Source organism: Mus pahari, chromosome 11 (genome assembly GCF_900095145.1).
Source record: "Mus pahari chromosome 11, PAHARI_EIJ_v1.1, whole genome shotgun sequence".
Lineage (NCBI taxonomy): Eukaryota > Metazoa > Chordata > Mammalia > Rodentia > Muridae > Mus > Mus pahari.
In genome coordinates, this window is record NC_034600.1 from 27984430 (window position 1) to 27999310 (window position 14881).

General features: G+C 38.1%; 1 protein-coding gene across 1 annotated transcript in view; it reads left to right on the forward strand.

Annotated features, from left to right (window-relative positions):
* The window catches only part of Ankrd31 (ankyrin repeat domain 31), a 153314-nt gene that overhangs the window by 127875 nt on the left and 10558 nt on the right, over positions 1 to 14881 (forward strand). The window contains exons 23-24 of the mRNA XM_029544181.1: positions 3210 to 3350; positions 12719 to 12821. Coding sequence (XP_029400041.1) covers positions 3210 to 3350; positions 12719 to 12821 — 244 coding nt within the window. The remainder of the gene's footprint in view (positions 1 to 3209; positions 3351 to 12718; positions 12822 to 14881) is intronic.

Genomic DNA, 14881 nt, shown 5'->3' on the forward strand with positions numbered 1-14881 from the left:
CTCTCTCTCTCTCTCTCTCTCTCTCTCTCTCTCTCTCTCTCACCTTCTGTTTTCCCTCTTGCTCCACACCCTGCTTGCTCTGCCCCCAATTTTTTTCTTTTATTGGATATTTTCTTTATTTACATTTCAAATGTTATCCCCTTTCCAGGTATCCCTTCCAGAAGCCCCATATCCCATCTCCCCTCCCCCTGCCTCTATGAGGGTGCTAACCCACCCACCCACTCCTGCCCTGGCATTCCCCTACACTGGGGCATTGAACCCCCTCAGGCTCAAAGGCTGCTCCTCCCGCTGATGTCCAACCAGGCCATCCTCTGCCACATATGCGGCCAGAGCCATGGGTCCCTCCATGTTAATCTTTGGTTGGTGGTTTAGTCCCTGGGAGCTCTAGGGAGTCTGGTTTATTGACATTGCTGCTCCCTGCCATGGGGCTGCAAACCCTCTCAGCTCCTTCAGTTTCTTCTCCAACTCCTCCATCAGGGACCCCACGCTCAGTCTAATGGTTGGCTTCAAGGCTCTGGCAGAGCCTCTCTCAGGAGACGGCCATATCAGGTGTTCATTTTGTTTTTAATCCAATATTTGTTACTTTTTACGTTGCTTGTTTTCTTCTGCATTCTTTTTCAAGTATCTTAAAAGTTAAGCCATCAAATTGAGAATTTCTTTATAGTATTTTTATTATATTCATAGATGCAAATATTATTCTAAAGCTAGATGTGGTAGTACTTGGTAGACTTAAACAGGAGGATTATATGTTCAAAACTAACCTGGAGTACATACTGAAACCCTGTCTCCAGCCCCACCTTGCACTAAAAAGGAATATCCTGTTGCCCACTGCTTTTGATACATTACTATAGTTCAAAATGTTATATTTTTCATCCATTTTAGATTATTCTCTCTCTCTTTTACTGTGTGTGTATGTGTGTAGTATATATACATATGTATGTGCACTTATGTGTATGCAACTATAGATACCAGAAGTCAGTGTTGTGTGTCTTCCTCTATTGCTGTCAGTCTTTTTTAATGACAAGGTCTCTCATCCTGGAGCTCACTCTTTCTCCAAGGCTGGCTAGCCAGAGACCCGCTAGGATCCATCTGTCCCCACCCCATTGCTGCGTTTCAGATACGACTGGCTTTTATGTGGATACTGGGGACTTTATGTATCTATTGAGCCACATCCCAAAGTATTTTTTTTTAAAGATTTTATTTATTTATTATATGTAAGTACACTGTAGCTGTCTTCAGACACTCCAGAAGAGGGAGTCAGATCTTGTTATGGATGGTTATGAGCCACCATGTGGTTGCTGGGATTTGAACTCTGGACCTTCGGAAGAGCAGTCGGGTGCTCTTACCCACTGAGCCATCTCACCAGTCCCCAAAGTATTTTTTAATTTGCATTTTGATTGCTTCTTTGATTCACTGGTTCCTTAGGACTGTGTTGTTTAATTTTTATTTAATGGTGAGATTTCTATTTTTTTCTGTTAATAATTTCTACTTTTATTCCATTGTGGTTAGAGAGCATACTTTATATTATTTCATTTCTTTTTAAATTTTGTGAGGCTAAATTTTTGCCCTCTCCTAAATGATTTTCCACTGGCAGTATAGTGAGTAAATATTACGTTAAGTGGTTTTCTTTCTTTTTTTTCTTTTTCTTTTTTCTAGTTTTCTCTCTCTCTCTCTCTCTCTCTCTCTCTCTCTCTCTTTTCTTTTTTGGGCTAAGGACTGAATCCAGAGCATTGTATGGGCTAGGCAAATATTATGCCACTGAGCTACATCACCAGTCTTTTGTGTTTTTAATACACAATCTTGATATTTTTATTTTAGCTGAGGCTGGCCTTAAACTCACACTCCTCCTTCCTCAGCCTCTAAGTACTGAGATTATAGGTTTGTACCTATAACCCACTTAAGTGGAGGTTTCTGTATATTCTTGAGTCTAGTGTTCAACTTTATAGTAGTTGAGTATTGTCTTTGGAATTGGTATTCTGCCTATTTGATCTTTATACTTCCTTGTTAAAACTAAGACATTGAAATCTCTAGCATCCACTTTTATTGATCTGTCTGTTTTTCCCTTAAGTTTTGCTTCCTGTGTTTTGAAGCTCTTTTGAATTTAAGCACATGTGTGCCTATAGTTGTTATATCTGCCTGATACAGTAACCCTCTTAGCATTTTTTAATGTCTATTTCTAGTTATTTTGGGTTTGAAGTATTCTGATATTAATATAGCTGTTCCAATATTTTGTTGGTATGAGACATTCATCCATCTTTTAATTTTCAATTTATTCATTTCTTTTAATATGAAGTCTATCTTTTTTATACATTATATAGTTGTATCTTGTCTATTTAACCTAGACTGATAGTACCTGCCTTTTAATGAGTTATTTAAACAAGTAAATGTTGCTGTTAATATTGTTGAATTTGTACCTGTTTATTTTTATTGGATCCCATATTGAAATTTGTTTTGTGAGTGCTGGATATTTTCACATTCTTAAAATTATTTGGAGAATTTATTGTATAATATAGTTAGGTTGCTTAGAAATCCTTTGGCCCTTTCAGTATTTTTAAAGTTCTGGTGGAACAGTGTCAAATTTAGGACCAATTACTTTTTTCTAGTGAAAGTTTTTATCAAAACTTTTTGATAAAATTTTCTGATGATACCTTTAATCTTGAGGTTTTTCTAGTTTTATGGTGACAAAAAAGCATTAGTTCCTGTCCCATGAGAATGCTAGGTATCATTTCCTCTAATCCTTTCATGTGGATTTTTTTTCCATTCTAAGCCAATTTTATACTCTCATCTTATATAAACATCAGTCACTACTTAGCGGGTCCTTCAAGGAGACCCTGTGAAGAGCTGAAAATTTCTCTTAAGTTCACTCTGCTGCAGTGCCGTCCTGCCCTGGCCTCTTTAACTCCAGGTTGTTCTCTGGATTCCCTTTCCTGCTGTGGTCTGGATATGGAGGGCTGAGGCTGAGGAAGCCTCCCCACATTACATTCTCACTCAGTGTTCAGTGTAGCTGTCTTGCCTGATACTCAGCATCTTACAAAACACTTGTTAAATTTAGGGTGTCTTTTGTTTGTTTTGTTGTTGCTGCTATTTGTTTGTTTGTATGGTGTTGGGTGGGGAGCATCAGGTGTTAGAGTAAATCTCTTATTTTATCATGGCCAGAAGCAAAGTTCATACAATAGTAGTTGTTTACCTTACACTGTTTTTCACTTCAGGAGACTACCCACAAAGCCAGTGTTTTACTGAGTGGTAAACTTAAGGTAGAAAATGGTCAGATTTACCAGAACCCAGTCACCTGGCTCAAGGATCTCCTGGGAGGTGGCAGTTATGTGACCTGGAATTATGCTTGGAATAAGGTGAGTTATTTTTAAATTTAACTTTTTTGTTGTTTCAAACATCTCTAAACGAAATTTGAAATATTGCTGGTTTGGTTTGTATCCCTGAATGTGTCTCCTATGATAAGCTATGTCTCCTTTTCTACAGATCTATTTCCCAGAATTCCTGAGGGCATGTAATAACAGTTGACTACACCTGTTCTTGCTTTTTATCTACTTTCAGAAACTTCAGTGACCTTCTACACCTCTTTTTTTTCTTTCAGGCAATTTCAGGTTTATGAATCCATATAGAAATTTCTGGATCATTGAAGTAGCTATGTTGTTATTATTCTAATGAAATAAAGCCCAAATATTCCCCTAAGTACAAAAGGCATGGGCAGGAATCCTACGGCTAAAGCAATGTATTCCACATTGTACTTTTATACACATTGTATTACACTTATAGCATTGTATTGCACTTTGATTTTTTGAGCATGGCACCCTCCTCAAATCACTCAAAGAATTATTTTCCTCTTTTTCATTTCGACCTACTTGAGTAGCTTTCTGCTCAGTCCTGGCTTCTGAATTACAAGCCCATTTAGGATTTCACTGCCCATTTAGGAACCATCTTACCATAGTTGACTCAAAAAAGAAGTCATGAATCATCAGATCCCCCTAGGTAGTTTTATGTCAACAGGACACAAGTTAAAGTCATCTGAGAAGAGGGTTCCTCAGTTAAGACAGTGTCTCCATATGATAGGGCTGTACATAGCTGGAGAGCATTTTCTAATTAATGATCAGTGGGGGCAGGCCCAACCCATATGGGTGCTGCCACCCCTGGTGATCCTGGGTTCCATAGGAAAGCAGGAGGAGTAAGCCACTAAGCAGCACCCTTCCATGACCTCTGCATCAGCTCCTGCTTCCAGCTTCCTGCCCTATTTGATTTTCTGTCCTGACTTCCTGCAGTGATGAACAGTGATATGGAAGTATAAACCAAATAAACCCTTTTCTCCCTAACTTGCTTTTTGCTTTTTGGTCATGTTTCATTGCAGCAACAGAAACTGTAAGACACCACCATTGTCATTTCAAAGAACAGCTAGCTGATACACCTAAACTCCACTTGGGTAAGCCTCAGAGCACACATTAACAAGAGACAGCATCTCATTTTTGTCCAGCCTAGCTCCCTCCCAGTCCCTGCTATGCCCCTAATTCTGCATTCCTCCCAATGACTCTCAACCTGTGGGTCTCCACCCCTTTAGTGGATGCCATACCAGATACCCTGCATGTCAGATATTTACATTATAAGTCATAACAGCAAAATTAAAGGAGCAACAAAATAATTTTATGATTAGGGATCAGTGCAATGTAAGAAACTGTATTAAAGGATTGAAGCATTAGCAAGGTTGAGAACCACTGTTCTAGATCTTTACGGGAGTAGTTCTAATATTGTGTTCTACTTGAATCAGCATAGTTTGGATTTGGTATGTTAAATAATCTGCTGTGCCTTCCCCACTCCTCTCCACCAAAATATTAATTCACTCCCCCCCCCACCCCCGGGAATCATTGTGGTATCAACTTTCAGTTCATCCTTAGTCGTTTTTCCAAGTCCTTTTCATGGATGTGTAATTTGTTTTAAATGTTAGCAGTTAGCATCTTAATAATCCCTTTCATTGCAGCATTTTAAAATTATGATAAATTATACTGTTTGCTGACACAGATTTTTTTCCTCATATCATGAGTCGTCTTGCAGTTTGTTCAGCTTTGGTCTTTTGACTTAAGGATACTTTGCTATGCAGGAGGACTCACTTTGCCTACCCTTTTCCTTTATTGGACTACTGCATTTCCTGCCTTTGAATAGCTGGCTACCCATGTTTCTTCTTCTATACAAGTGCCTCACTTATTATATATCATCTTGTTCCTAATAGTCCCTTAACAGCTGAATCAGCTAGTCAAATGGTTTAGTTCCTGTGTGTTAGTGAAGCAAATGCAAATGTGGACACTAAAGATAATCCAGTTTATGAACAGCCTTAGATTACTTTTTAAAGGCTTTGGGAAGAGCAAAAGCAGAGCTTTAACACTTCCTTTGGGGCATTCATGCACTTTTAGTAAATGCTCAAGGTTATGAAACATGACTTCTTTATAACAGTTTATCATACAAACCTGCTTCTTCAGGTTTTAGAGGATCTCCTACAGTCAGTCATTTCTAGATGCAAGGGAGTTTTTCACTATGTTAATAATTGTGTCTAATTCAGCTGACTGTTTTAAGAATGGCGATGGTATGCAGCCAGGGATGGTTAGTTGGCCACTACAAATACCAGAAAACTAGAACATGCTCTGTATCCAACAGTGTGACAGAGCCACTAGACAGAGTTGATCCATCCCTCCCCCCAAGAGGTAGGCTGTGGCACAGCTTTGCTGAGGGAGTCCTGATGCTTCCTCCCATTTTACATCACTGAGGTGTCTTGCTGCCTCTGCTGCCTCTTAACTGCTAGTACTCATTCCAGTGGTCAGAGTCATCTTTACGTGAGACAAATCAACCTAGTCCCTGGCTCATTCATTCTTTATACATTATAACCAAATAACAGTTTTTACAACAGCTATACATGAAAATAACTTTAAAACTACCATGACCAGGTATGGTGGCTCAAACCTTTAATCCTCTGCACTTGGGAGGCAGAGGCAAATAAATCTGTACTATTCTAACCAGCCTACTCTATCCAAAAAGTCCCAGGACAACTAGGGCTATATAGGCTAGACCTTGTCTCAATAAACAAATAAATAAACATTTAATTAGTTATTTTAATTTTAAAATAATAAAAACTGCCAGTGCCTTCTAGACTCCAGCTTTATTTGATAGTTTTGCCAGGGATAAGAAAGCAGTATTTGAATTTTTAAAAAATTAGTATATAGAGAGGAAAGACACTTGCCAAAGCACTGAAAGTCAGTGACAGCTTTTGGACTTGGTTCTCCCCTTCCAGCATTATATAGGTTCTGGGGTTCATATCCAGGCTACCAGGCTTACACAGCAAGGACTTTACCACTGAGCCATCTCACGAGCTCCAAGTAACAATATTTTTCTAAAAGTTGTCCATGTGATTTTAGTATACTAATTAGATTAAAAATCTTTGATCTAGGTCAAATTGTTCATACTTTTTCAATTTCATTTTTATGTCTAAGTTATGGAGTGCTAAACAGCTAACCTTCAGACATAGAGATTCAGACATAGCATGTACTTTTGCACAAAAAAATTTATGAGGCAGGTAAATCAACTATAATGCCTGGTTATGGATGTGAAAAATAGAGTTTTAGGATATTAAGTAACCCAAATTGCATCTGGCTAGTAAATACCAGAGTCATGTCGAGAACTTAGTCTTCTGAGGCTTTGTACATCATTTTTTTTCGCTTGTAACAATGGCGTAAGAGAGACCTACATTTCTTTCATGAAAACAGATTGCTCTGTGCTTAAAAGATCCTGTACTCTATCATGTGCAACAAAAATGGCTGACTTTCATAGGAAAAATGTCTTTCTAATTTATGGTAATACCACCTTGGACATGCCTAGTCTCATCCAGCCTCAGAAAAAAATCAGGATTTGCTATGGTTAGTACTTGGTGGGAAGGAAAAAAATCTTTTTGTCATACAGTTGTTATATGAAAATCATAAGAATTGTAAGAATGGTAATCTAGGGGGTGCCCAAGAGTGAACAGATGCAAGTGAAGAGTAGGTGCCATTTTTACGTATTTACTGAAAGAGCACTAGACAGATTTCTTCTGAGCAAATCCATATGCCTCACTGTATTTCCATCCATACAAATTCACTCTTTCAGATTTATCATTGAGTTTTCTCTATGCTCTCCATGGCCAACATACATATGTGTATATGTTATGTGTGTGCTTGCACATACACATAAATGTACATACACAGAGGAAGGATGAGAGAAATGAATTCATTTTATAAACACATTCCTCCATCCACCATGATTAGGAATATCAAAGCTTGGTCAAGATTACAGAAAGAGATAAAAAATTGTCTGGATGGATTCCCTCAGTTTATCTCACAGTGTCTTCATGGAAATCTGCAGTGAACCCAGCTTCTATTGGAGAACATTATACAAGGGAAGAAAGGCATACTACGAGGGCTTTCTCCTGCCTCTTGTTAAAGTGTTGGGAGCATGGGCACTGGGATGGTTTGGTTTTAGAAGTGGACTTCACCTACATTGTCATTTCCCTAGGAAACCATAGGATTTCTACCCTGTATTTTGAACCTCTTAAAATATTTTATCTAAGAAATACTTTCTTGGAAAGTCTTTTGTACTACAGTGATCCTAAAAAGAAACCTTTATGTGTCTTGTTCATTGGTTGATTTGGGTTTTTGGTTGGTTGGTTGGTTGATTTTTTACCTTTTCCCCACCCTTAGATAAAAAAAAAAAAAAAAAAAAGCAGTTATCCTCTTTTCTCTCTTGGGATGCTGAAAACTTGCAAGACTTACTTTTTAAAGCCAGTAATTTGATCACCCATGAGCAGATTATTATTAGTCAACACTAATAATGACTTTGACCTTTTTACTTGTTTAAGTCATGATACAAAGGTGTGAGTTTCATAATGACAGTTTTCACTACAAGTGGCTTTTCTGAAGACAGCAAAAATCGAGTGAATCCAAACATGGTGACATATGGCTGAAACCTCAGCATTCAGAAGACTCAGTCAGGAGGATTTAAAGTTCAAAGCCAGCCTGGGTGAGAGCCTGTTAGAAGGAAGAAAGGGAAGGAAGAGAGGGGAAGGAAATGGATGGATAGTTTCAAATAAAGTAGACTCTTAACAAGGAAATAAATTCTTGGACATCTTTCTGTTCAGTAGTAGATTATGTTAATATACTCACTTGTTTTAGTAATTACATTTACAGTAGGTTAGCTAGATGTACCCACATCCTGTGTGTGTGTGTGTGTGTGTGTGTGTGTGTGTGTGTGTGTGTGTGTACTGTACACACCCTTGTTCTCACCTAAGCATGCTATTACAGAATCAGCACATATTAATTCATGAAGAATAATGTGCCTTCTGTTCTAAGAGTCTCAGGGAGAGCATCAGGACAAAGCACCTCTGCAGCTCTGCCTTAGAAACACAAGAGCACAACAATCTATAGATATCCTCACAGAACACCTTTCTTAAACAGCTTCACATAGCTGCCTTAGTGTGTTCTTCATACCACACCTCTGTGGGAACAGGCATATAAGCAAGACTTGGGTCCAGTGAGGTTTTCAGGATTCAGTTTTAAGTGTGTATACATTGTGATGACTGTTTGTTCTATGCTTTAGCCAGGAGAAACAAAGGCTCAAGGGTGAAGTGCACTTTTTATATGCCTTGCTTGTTTTTTGACCCAAAACTGATCTTATCATTTTATATGTATTTAAAGTAGTATAAAAACAGACTAACACCACTACCCCATCCCCACTCCCCTTAGCCCCTGCTTCAGCTGGGCTCATGCTACAATGTTGTGTAATTGTCCTTTTTCTTTTTAATCCTCATTCCTGTCCTGGAGAACCTGTTGACTTATTGAGCTGGCTTTGTCATTCAAAGAAAACCTAATACCAATATTCTTCAAACTATTCCACAAAATAGAAACAGAAGAAACACTACCCATTCATCTATGAAGCCACAGTTACGCTGATACCAAAACCACACAAAGATCTGACAAAGGGCTAAAAAAGTATTTGGCAAAATTCAACATTCCTTCATGGTAAAAATCAGAAATTCAGGGCCCATATCTATAGTAAAAGCAATATACAGCAAACCAGTAGCCATCATCAAACTAAATGAAGAGAAACTTAAAGCAATGCCACTAAAATCAGGCACTAAACAAGGCTGCCTGCCCACTCTCTCCCTGTCTATTCAATATATTGAAGTTCTAGTTAGAGCAATTAGACAACAAAAGGAGGTCAAAGGGATCCAAATTGGAAAGGAAGTAATCAAAATATCATTATTTGCAGATGATATGATAGTATACTTAAGTGACCCCAAAAAAATCCACCAGAGGACTCCTACAGCTGATACACAACATCAACCAAATGACTGTATATAAAATATACTCAACAAATCAGTAGACTTCCTCTATTCAAAGGATAAACAGGCTGAGAAAGAAAATAGGGAAATGACACCATTCACAATAGTCACAAATAATTTAAAATATCTTGGTGTGACTCTGACCAAACAAGTTTAAAATCTGTACGACAAGAATTTCAAGTCTCTGAAGAAAGAAATTGAAGAAGACCTCAGAAGATGAAAANATCTCCCATACTCATGGATTGGCAGGATTAATATAGTAAAAATGGGCATCTTGCCAAAAGCAATTTACAGATTCAATGCAATCCCCATCAAAATTCCAACACAATTCTTCATACAGTTAGATAAAGCAATTCTCAAAATCATTTGACATAACAAAAAAAAGAAAACCAGGATAACAAAAACTATTCTCAACAGTAAAAGAATGTCTGGGGGAATCACTGTCCCTGACCTCAAACTGTACTACAGAGCAAAGGTGATAAAAACTGCATGGTACTTGTACAGGGACAGACGGGATTCAGTGGAACAGAATTGAAGACCCAGAAATGAATCCACACACCTATGATCACTTGATCTTTGACAAAGAAGCTAAAACCATCCAGTGGAAAAAAGACAGCATTTTCAACAAATGGTGCTGGTTCAACTGATGATCAGCATGTAGAAGAATGCAAATTGATCCATTCTTATCTCCCTGTATAAAGCTCAAGTCCAAGTGGATCAAGGATCCCCACATAAAACCAGATACACTGAATCTAATAGACGAGAAAGTAGGGGAAAGCCTTGAACACATGGGCACAGGGGGAAAATTCCTGAACCAATGGCTTATGCTCCAAGATCAAGAATTGACAAATGGGACCTCATAAAATTGCAAAGCTTCTTTAAGGCAATGGACACTGTCAGTAGGACAAAATGACAACCAACAGATTGTGAAAAGATCTTTATCAATCCTACATCTGATAGAAGGCTAATAGCTAATGTATACAAAGAACTCAAGAAGTTAGACTCCAGAGAACCAAATAACCCTATTAAAAATGGGGAGCACTATTGCTCTGTAGTAAAGCTTGAGGTCAGGGATGGTGATTCCCCCTGCCATTCTTTTATTGTTAAGTATTGTTTTTGATATTTTGGGTTTTTTGCTTTTCCAGATGAATTTGAGAATTGCTCTTTCCATGTCTTTGAAGAATTGGGGTTTCGATGGGGATTGTGTTGAATCTGTAGTTTGCCTTTGGTAGGATGGGTATTTTTACTGTGTTAATTCTGCCAATCCATGAGCATGGGAGATCTCTCCATTTTCTGAGATCTTCGATTTCTTTCTTTAGAGACTTGAAGTTGTTGTCTTCATAGATCTTTCGGAGGTTCCTCAAAAAATTAAAAGAACTATCATATATCCCAGCTATGTTCCGAGCATATACTCTGAGCACTCTCCACCAGTAGAGATACTTGTATATTCATGTTTGCTGCTGCACTACTTGTGATAGGAAGGAAATGGAATGATCCCACAAGACAATTAACAAATGGCTCGATAATGGAAGTGTGGTACATATACAAAAGATAATTCTATTCAGCTGGAAAGAAAAATGAATTAGGAAATTGGCAACAAAGTGGATAGACTTGGAATATACATATTATTTGAGCTCTCTTGGACTCAAAAAGGGAAAAACAATGCATATCCCAAGATACTAAAAAGTGTAACCTTCAGTGATGCTGTGGGATGCAAGCAAAATGGGTGAAATGATTTGTGAAAGATGAGTTGTGGAAGATGTTCTAAAGCAGAGTACTTTTGTACTTTCAACTCTATCATAGAGTTTTTTTCCTTTTTTTGTTGGAGATTATCCCATAGAAATCTAACTGGTAAGGGAAGCTTAAAACCCTGAGGAAAGTTCCTTTGCTTCAGAATGGCCATTCTGAATGTACACAAGTGTACTGAGATGCATAGTTTGGAACTAGACAGATGTTTGTTTGAGTGGTTACCGTAACCTAGCTATGTGATGTTTTTATTTATAAGTTTATTGCAATAAAATGATTATTAAAATTCAAGGCTTTAAAAAGAAAAGATTTACAGCTTTAAAAAAAATCTTCTTTGAAGACTGAAGAGATGGGTCAGCAGTTAAGAGCACACTGTCTCTTCTTAGCACTTACAGGTCAGCTCTCAACAACCTGTGATTTCAGGTCTTCTTTCAAAGAAAGAAGGGATTGGCACACTGGAGAGGCCTGGTTTTACCCCACTTTTTTCCTTCATCTATGATCTACTTTGATCTATGATTTGAACCCAAAGGGTCCCTTCATCTTATAGATCTATTACTTGGACACTCTGTTTAGTTTAGCAAGAATTTATTAAATACTCAGAATATATACTAGACAACCATGTCAACAATCCTACCTTAATAAGGTGCAGGTAGTTCTTTAAAATAAAAACACACAAACTGCAACATGGAATATAAGAGCCTTGCTTAAAAGCTGGAACTTCCAATTCTTTTGTTCTATAATAGCAGGTACTAGATGACATCCACAGGCATAAAAATGTATATGACACAGATCATGTTCTCAGGAAGCTCATGATTTAATAGAAGCAAGACACACTAAATCATTTTACTGAGATAAATGCTGTGAGAGAAACAGCACAGATATTATACGAGCTGATTGTGGGTAGCATTCTTATGTTTAGAGGTTACAAAAATATGCTCTAAAGAGAGGAATGTTCAAATTGAAACTTGACACATTGTCCACATGAACCTACCCCCTGTGAGTGTTTTATTAGAATGTCTGTAGCTAAGAGTAGATAGCCTTTTAAAAGTCTGTTTCCACCCCTCCCATTTACATACAGATATTTTTAAGCTGTTAGCTTTTGAGCCAATAATAGTATCTAAATTCATAAGCACATTTTGAAGTATTTATATATACAGGCCTGAATGTTAGGTGGTCAATGTGATTAGTTAGATATCTCATTTCTTGAAACATGCTCTTAGTTTTATGGTTTAGTTTTGTTGTAATGTTCATTTTAAATTACAAAGCACAGGTGCTAGATTAAATAGTTGTTGGACATGTGGTATTAATGGTAAAGGCTGGCAGATTTTTTTTCCATACAGGCACAGATAGAAAACTACAGTTTGGACATCTCTGATACATAATTTCTGTCACAAGAACTTAATTCTCCTCTAGCCCCAAAGCAGTCAGACATGTTAAGTTGATGAATGTAACTATATTCCAACAAAATATTTTTATAAAAATAAAGGTGGCAGGTTAGACATGGCTGTGGTCTGTAGTTTTATTAAGCAAATTATTTACAAAAAAAAACAGTTTTTTAAGAAATAAGTATGTTTGCCTCTTACAAAATGCATGATTTTTAAATTACAGGTAACATACCTTGGAAAAGAACTTTTGAAGTATGTTTCTGAAGAAGCTCCTATTCCTGCAGAACTGCAGAGCACACCTCAGCACCATCAGCCTTGCCTCTCAGGTAAATGTGGCCCAGAAGCTCCTTGTTAGCTGTGCGGTGGACATACCCAGGCATAATGAGAATGTACTGACCTCTTCTTCCCCAGTTAGGTAAAATTCATAGCTGGTCATTATAATTAACCATTTTAACACAGAAAACTCAATGGCATTCAGTATATTCACAGTGTTGTGCAACACTACCTCTGTGTAGCTTCAGAATGCTGTCTTGTCTTCCAAAGAATCCTGTACTCATAGCACCCACAGTCCCTAGGAGTTGCTTTCTCTCTGGATGGATGTGTTCTTCTGCATATGTTACAGAAGTGGGATAATGCTCTATGGCCTCTGGGGCCTCCTCTTATCCAGCACAGTGGTTTTGAGGATTATCCTTATTGTAGCATGCACTTGTTCCTTTATGTCACAATTTATTCATTCATCACTTGAGCATATGAGCGGTTTCCACTTCAAGGACATTGTAAACAGTGCTATGGATGAGTATGCATACACATTTAGTTGTTTGAGTACCTGCCTTAGGTTCTTGTGACTGTAAAGCTAGGAATGTAATTGGTTTGTGGTAATGTAACTCTAGGTTTTGTTCTTGTGAAGACTAGCCAGACTGTTCATAGCATCAGGACCAGTTTACATTCCCACAGTAGTGGTCAAAGATTCCAAGTTCTCTATGAATCCAGTGATAGTTGTATTGGTTTATTGTACTAAGCACAGTTGCTTCTAGGAAATTTTTAGATGACACCATCTTTTATTGTTATTCCTTAATCTGAATCTGTTCTAAAATCACTGAGTGGTTTTTAAGTATCACACAGAGACTTGCTATGTTTATATGTTTTCTGAAAACTTGCACTAAAATAATCTTTGCTTATTAAGCTAATATTCTGTATGAAATGGAAATAATATTATTCTGGAAAACTTGAAGATTCAGTCTCACAAATGAGTGTCGCACCTTGACTTGATTGTGAAAGAGCAAAAGAGAATCCTGAAAATCAGATATAAGCCAGTATTATATTTTTTCTCCTCTGCTACAGCACCCCTCCTTTTATCCCAGTGTCTCTACCATACCAGTTAGTGACAATCTATGCACAGAAAATGATGATATTGTGATGAATAAGGTCAGGAACCAGACAGGATTCCTGTTGTTCTCCCAGGTCTCCCTGGAATTATTACTTTCCTTATAACAGGGCTCCATAATTCAAACTACTTCTCTTTCCTTATTCTTAATCCACCAATCCACCTTAACTTCTTAGGATCCTGTCTCAAAAAAAAACAAACAAACAACAACAACAACAACAAACTGGGCTGGATAGTTTTATGTAAACTTGACACAAGCTAAAGTCATCCAAGAAGGGGGAGCCTCAATTGAAAAAAAAAAAAAAAAAAAAAACACCTTCATAAAATAGTGCTGCTACCAAGCCTGTAGGGCATATTCTTAATTAGGGATTGATGGGGGAGGGCCCATCCCATTGTAATGTGGCAATATCCTTGGGCTGGTGGTCCTGGGTTCTATAAGAAAGCAGCCTGAACAGGCCATAAGAAGCAAGCCAGTAAGCAGCACCTCTCCACGCCTCTGCATCATCTCCTGACTCCAGGTTCCTGCCATGTTTGAGTTCCTGTCCTGACTTCCTTCAATAATGGACAGTGTTACAGAACTGTAAGCCAAACAAACCCTTCTCCCAACATACCACCTAACTTGCATTTTGGTCATGGTGTTTTATCACAGCAATAAAAGCACAACTAAGACAAGTACCTTTTTTTTCATATTTTTATTGGTTATTTTATTTATTTACATTTCAGATGTTATCCCTCTTCCCAGTTTCCCCTCCACAAGCCCCCATCCTCTACACCTACCCCCTGCCTCTATGAGGGTGCTCACCCACCCACCCCCTACTCCCACCTCCACGCCCTAGCATTCCCCTATGCTGGGTCATGGAGTCTCCAAAGGACCAAGGGGCTCCCCTCCCATTGATGCCAGATAAGGGCATCCTCTGCTACGTATCCAGTTAGAGCCATGGGTTTCCCTAGCCCCTATGTGTACTCTAGACAGCTTTCATCATTTGGGAGAATCTTGGTCTG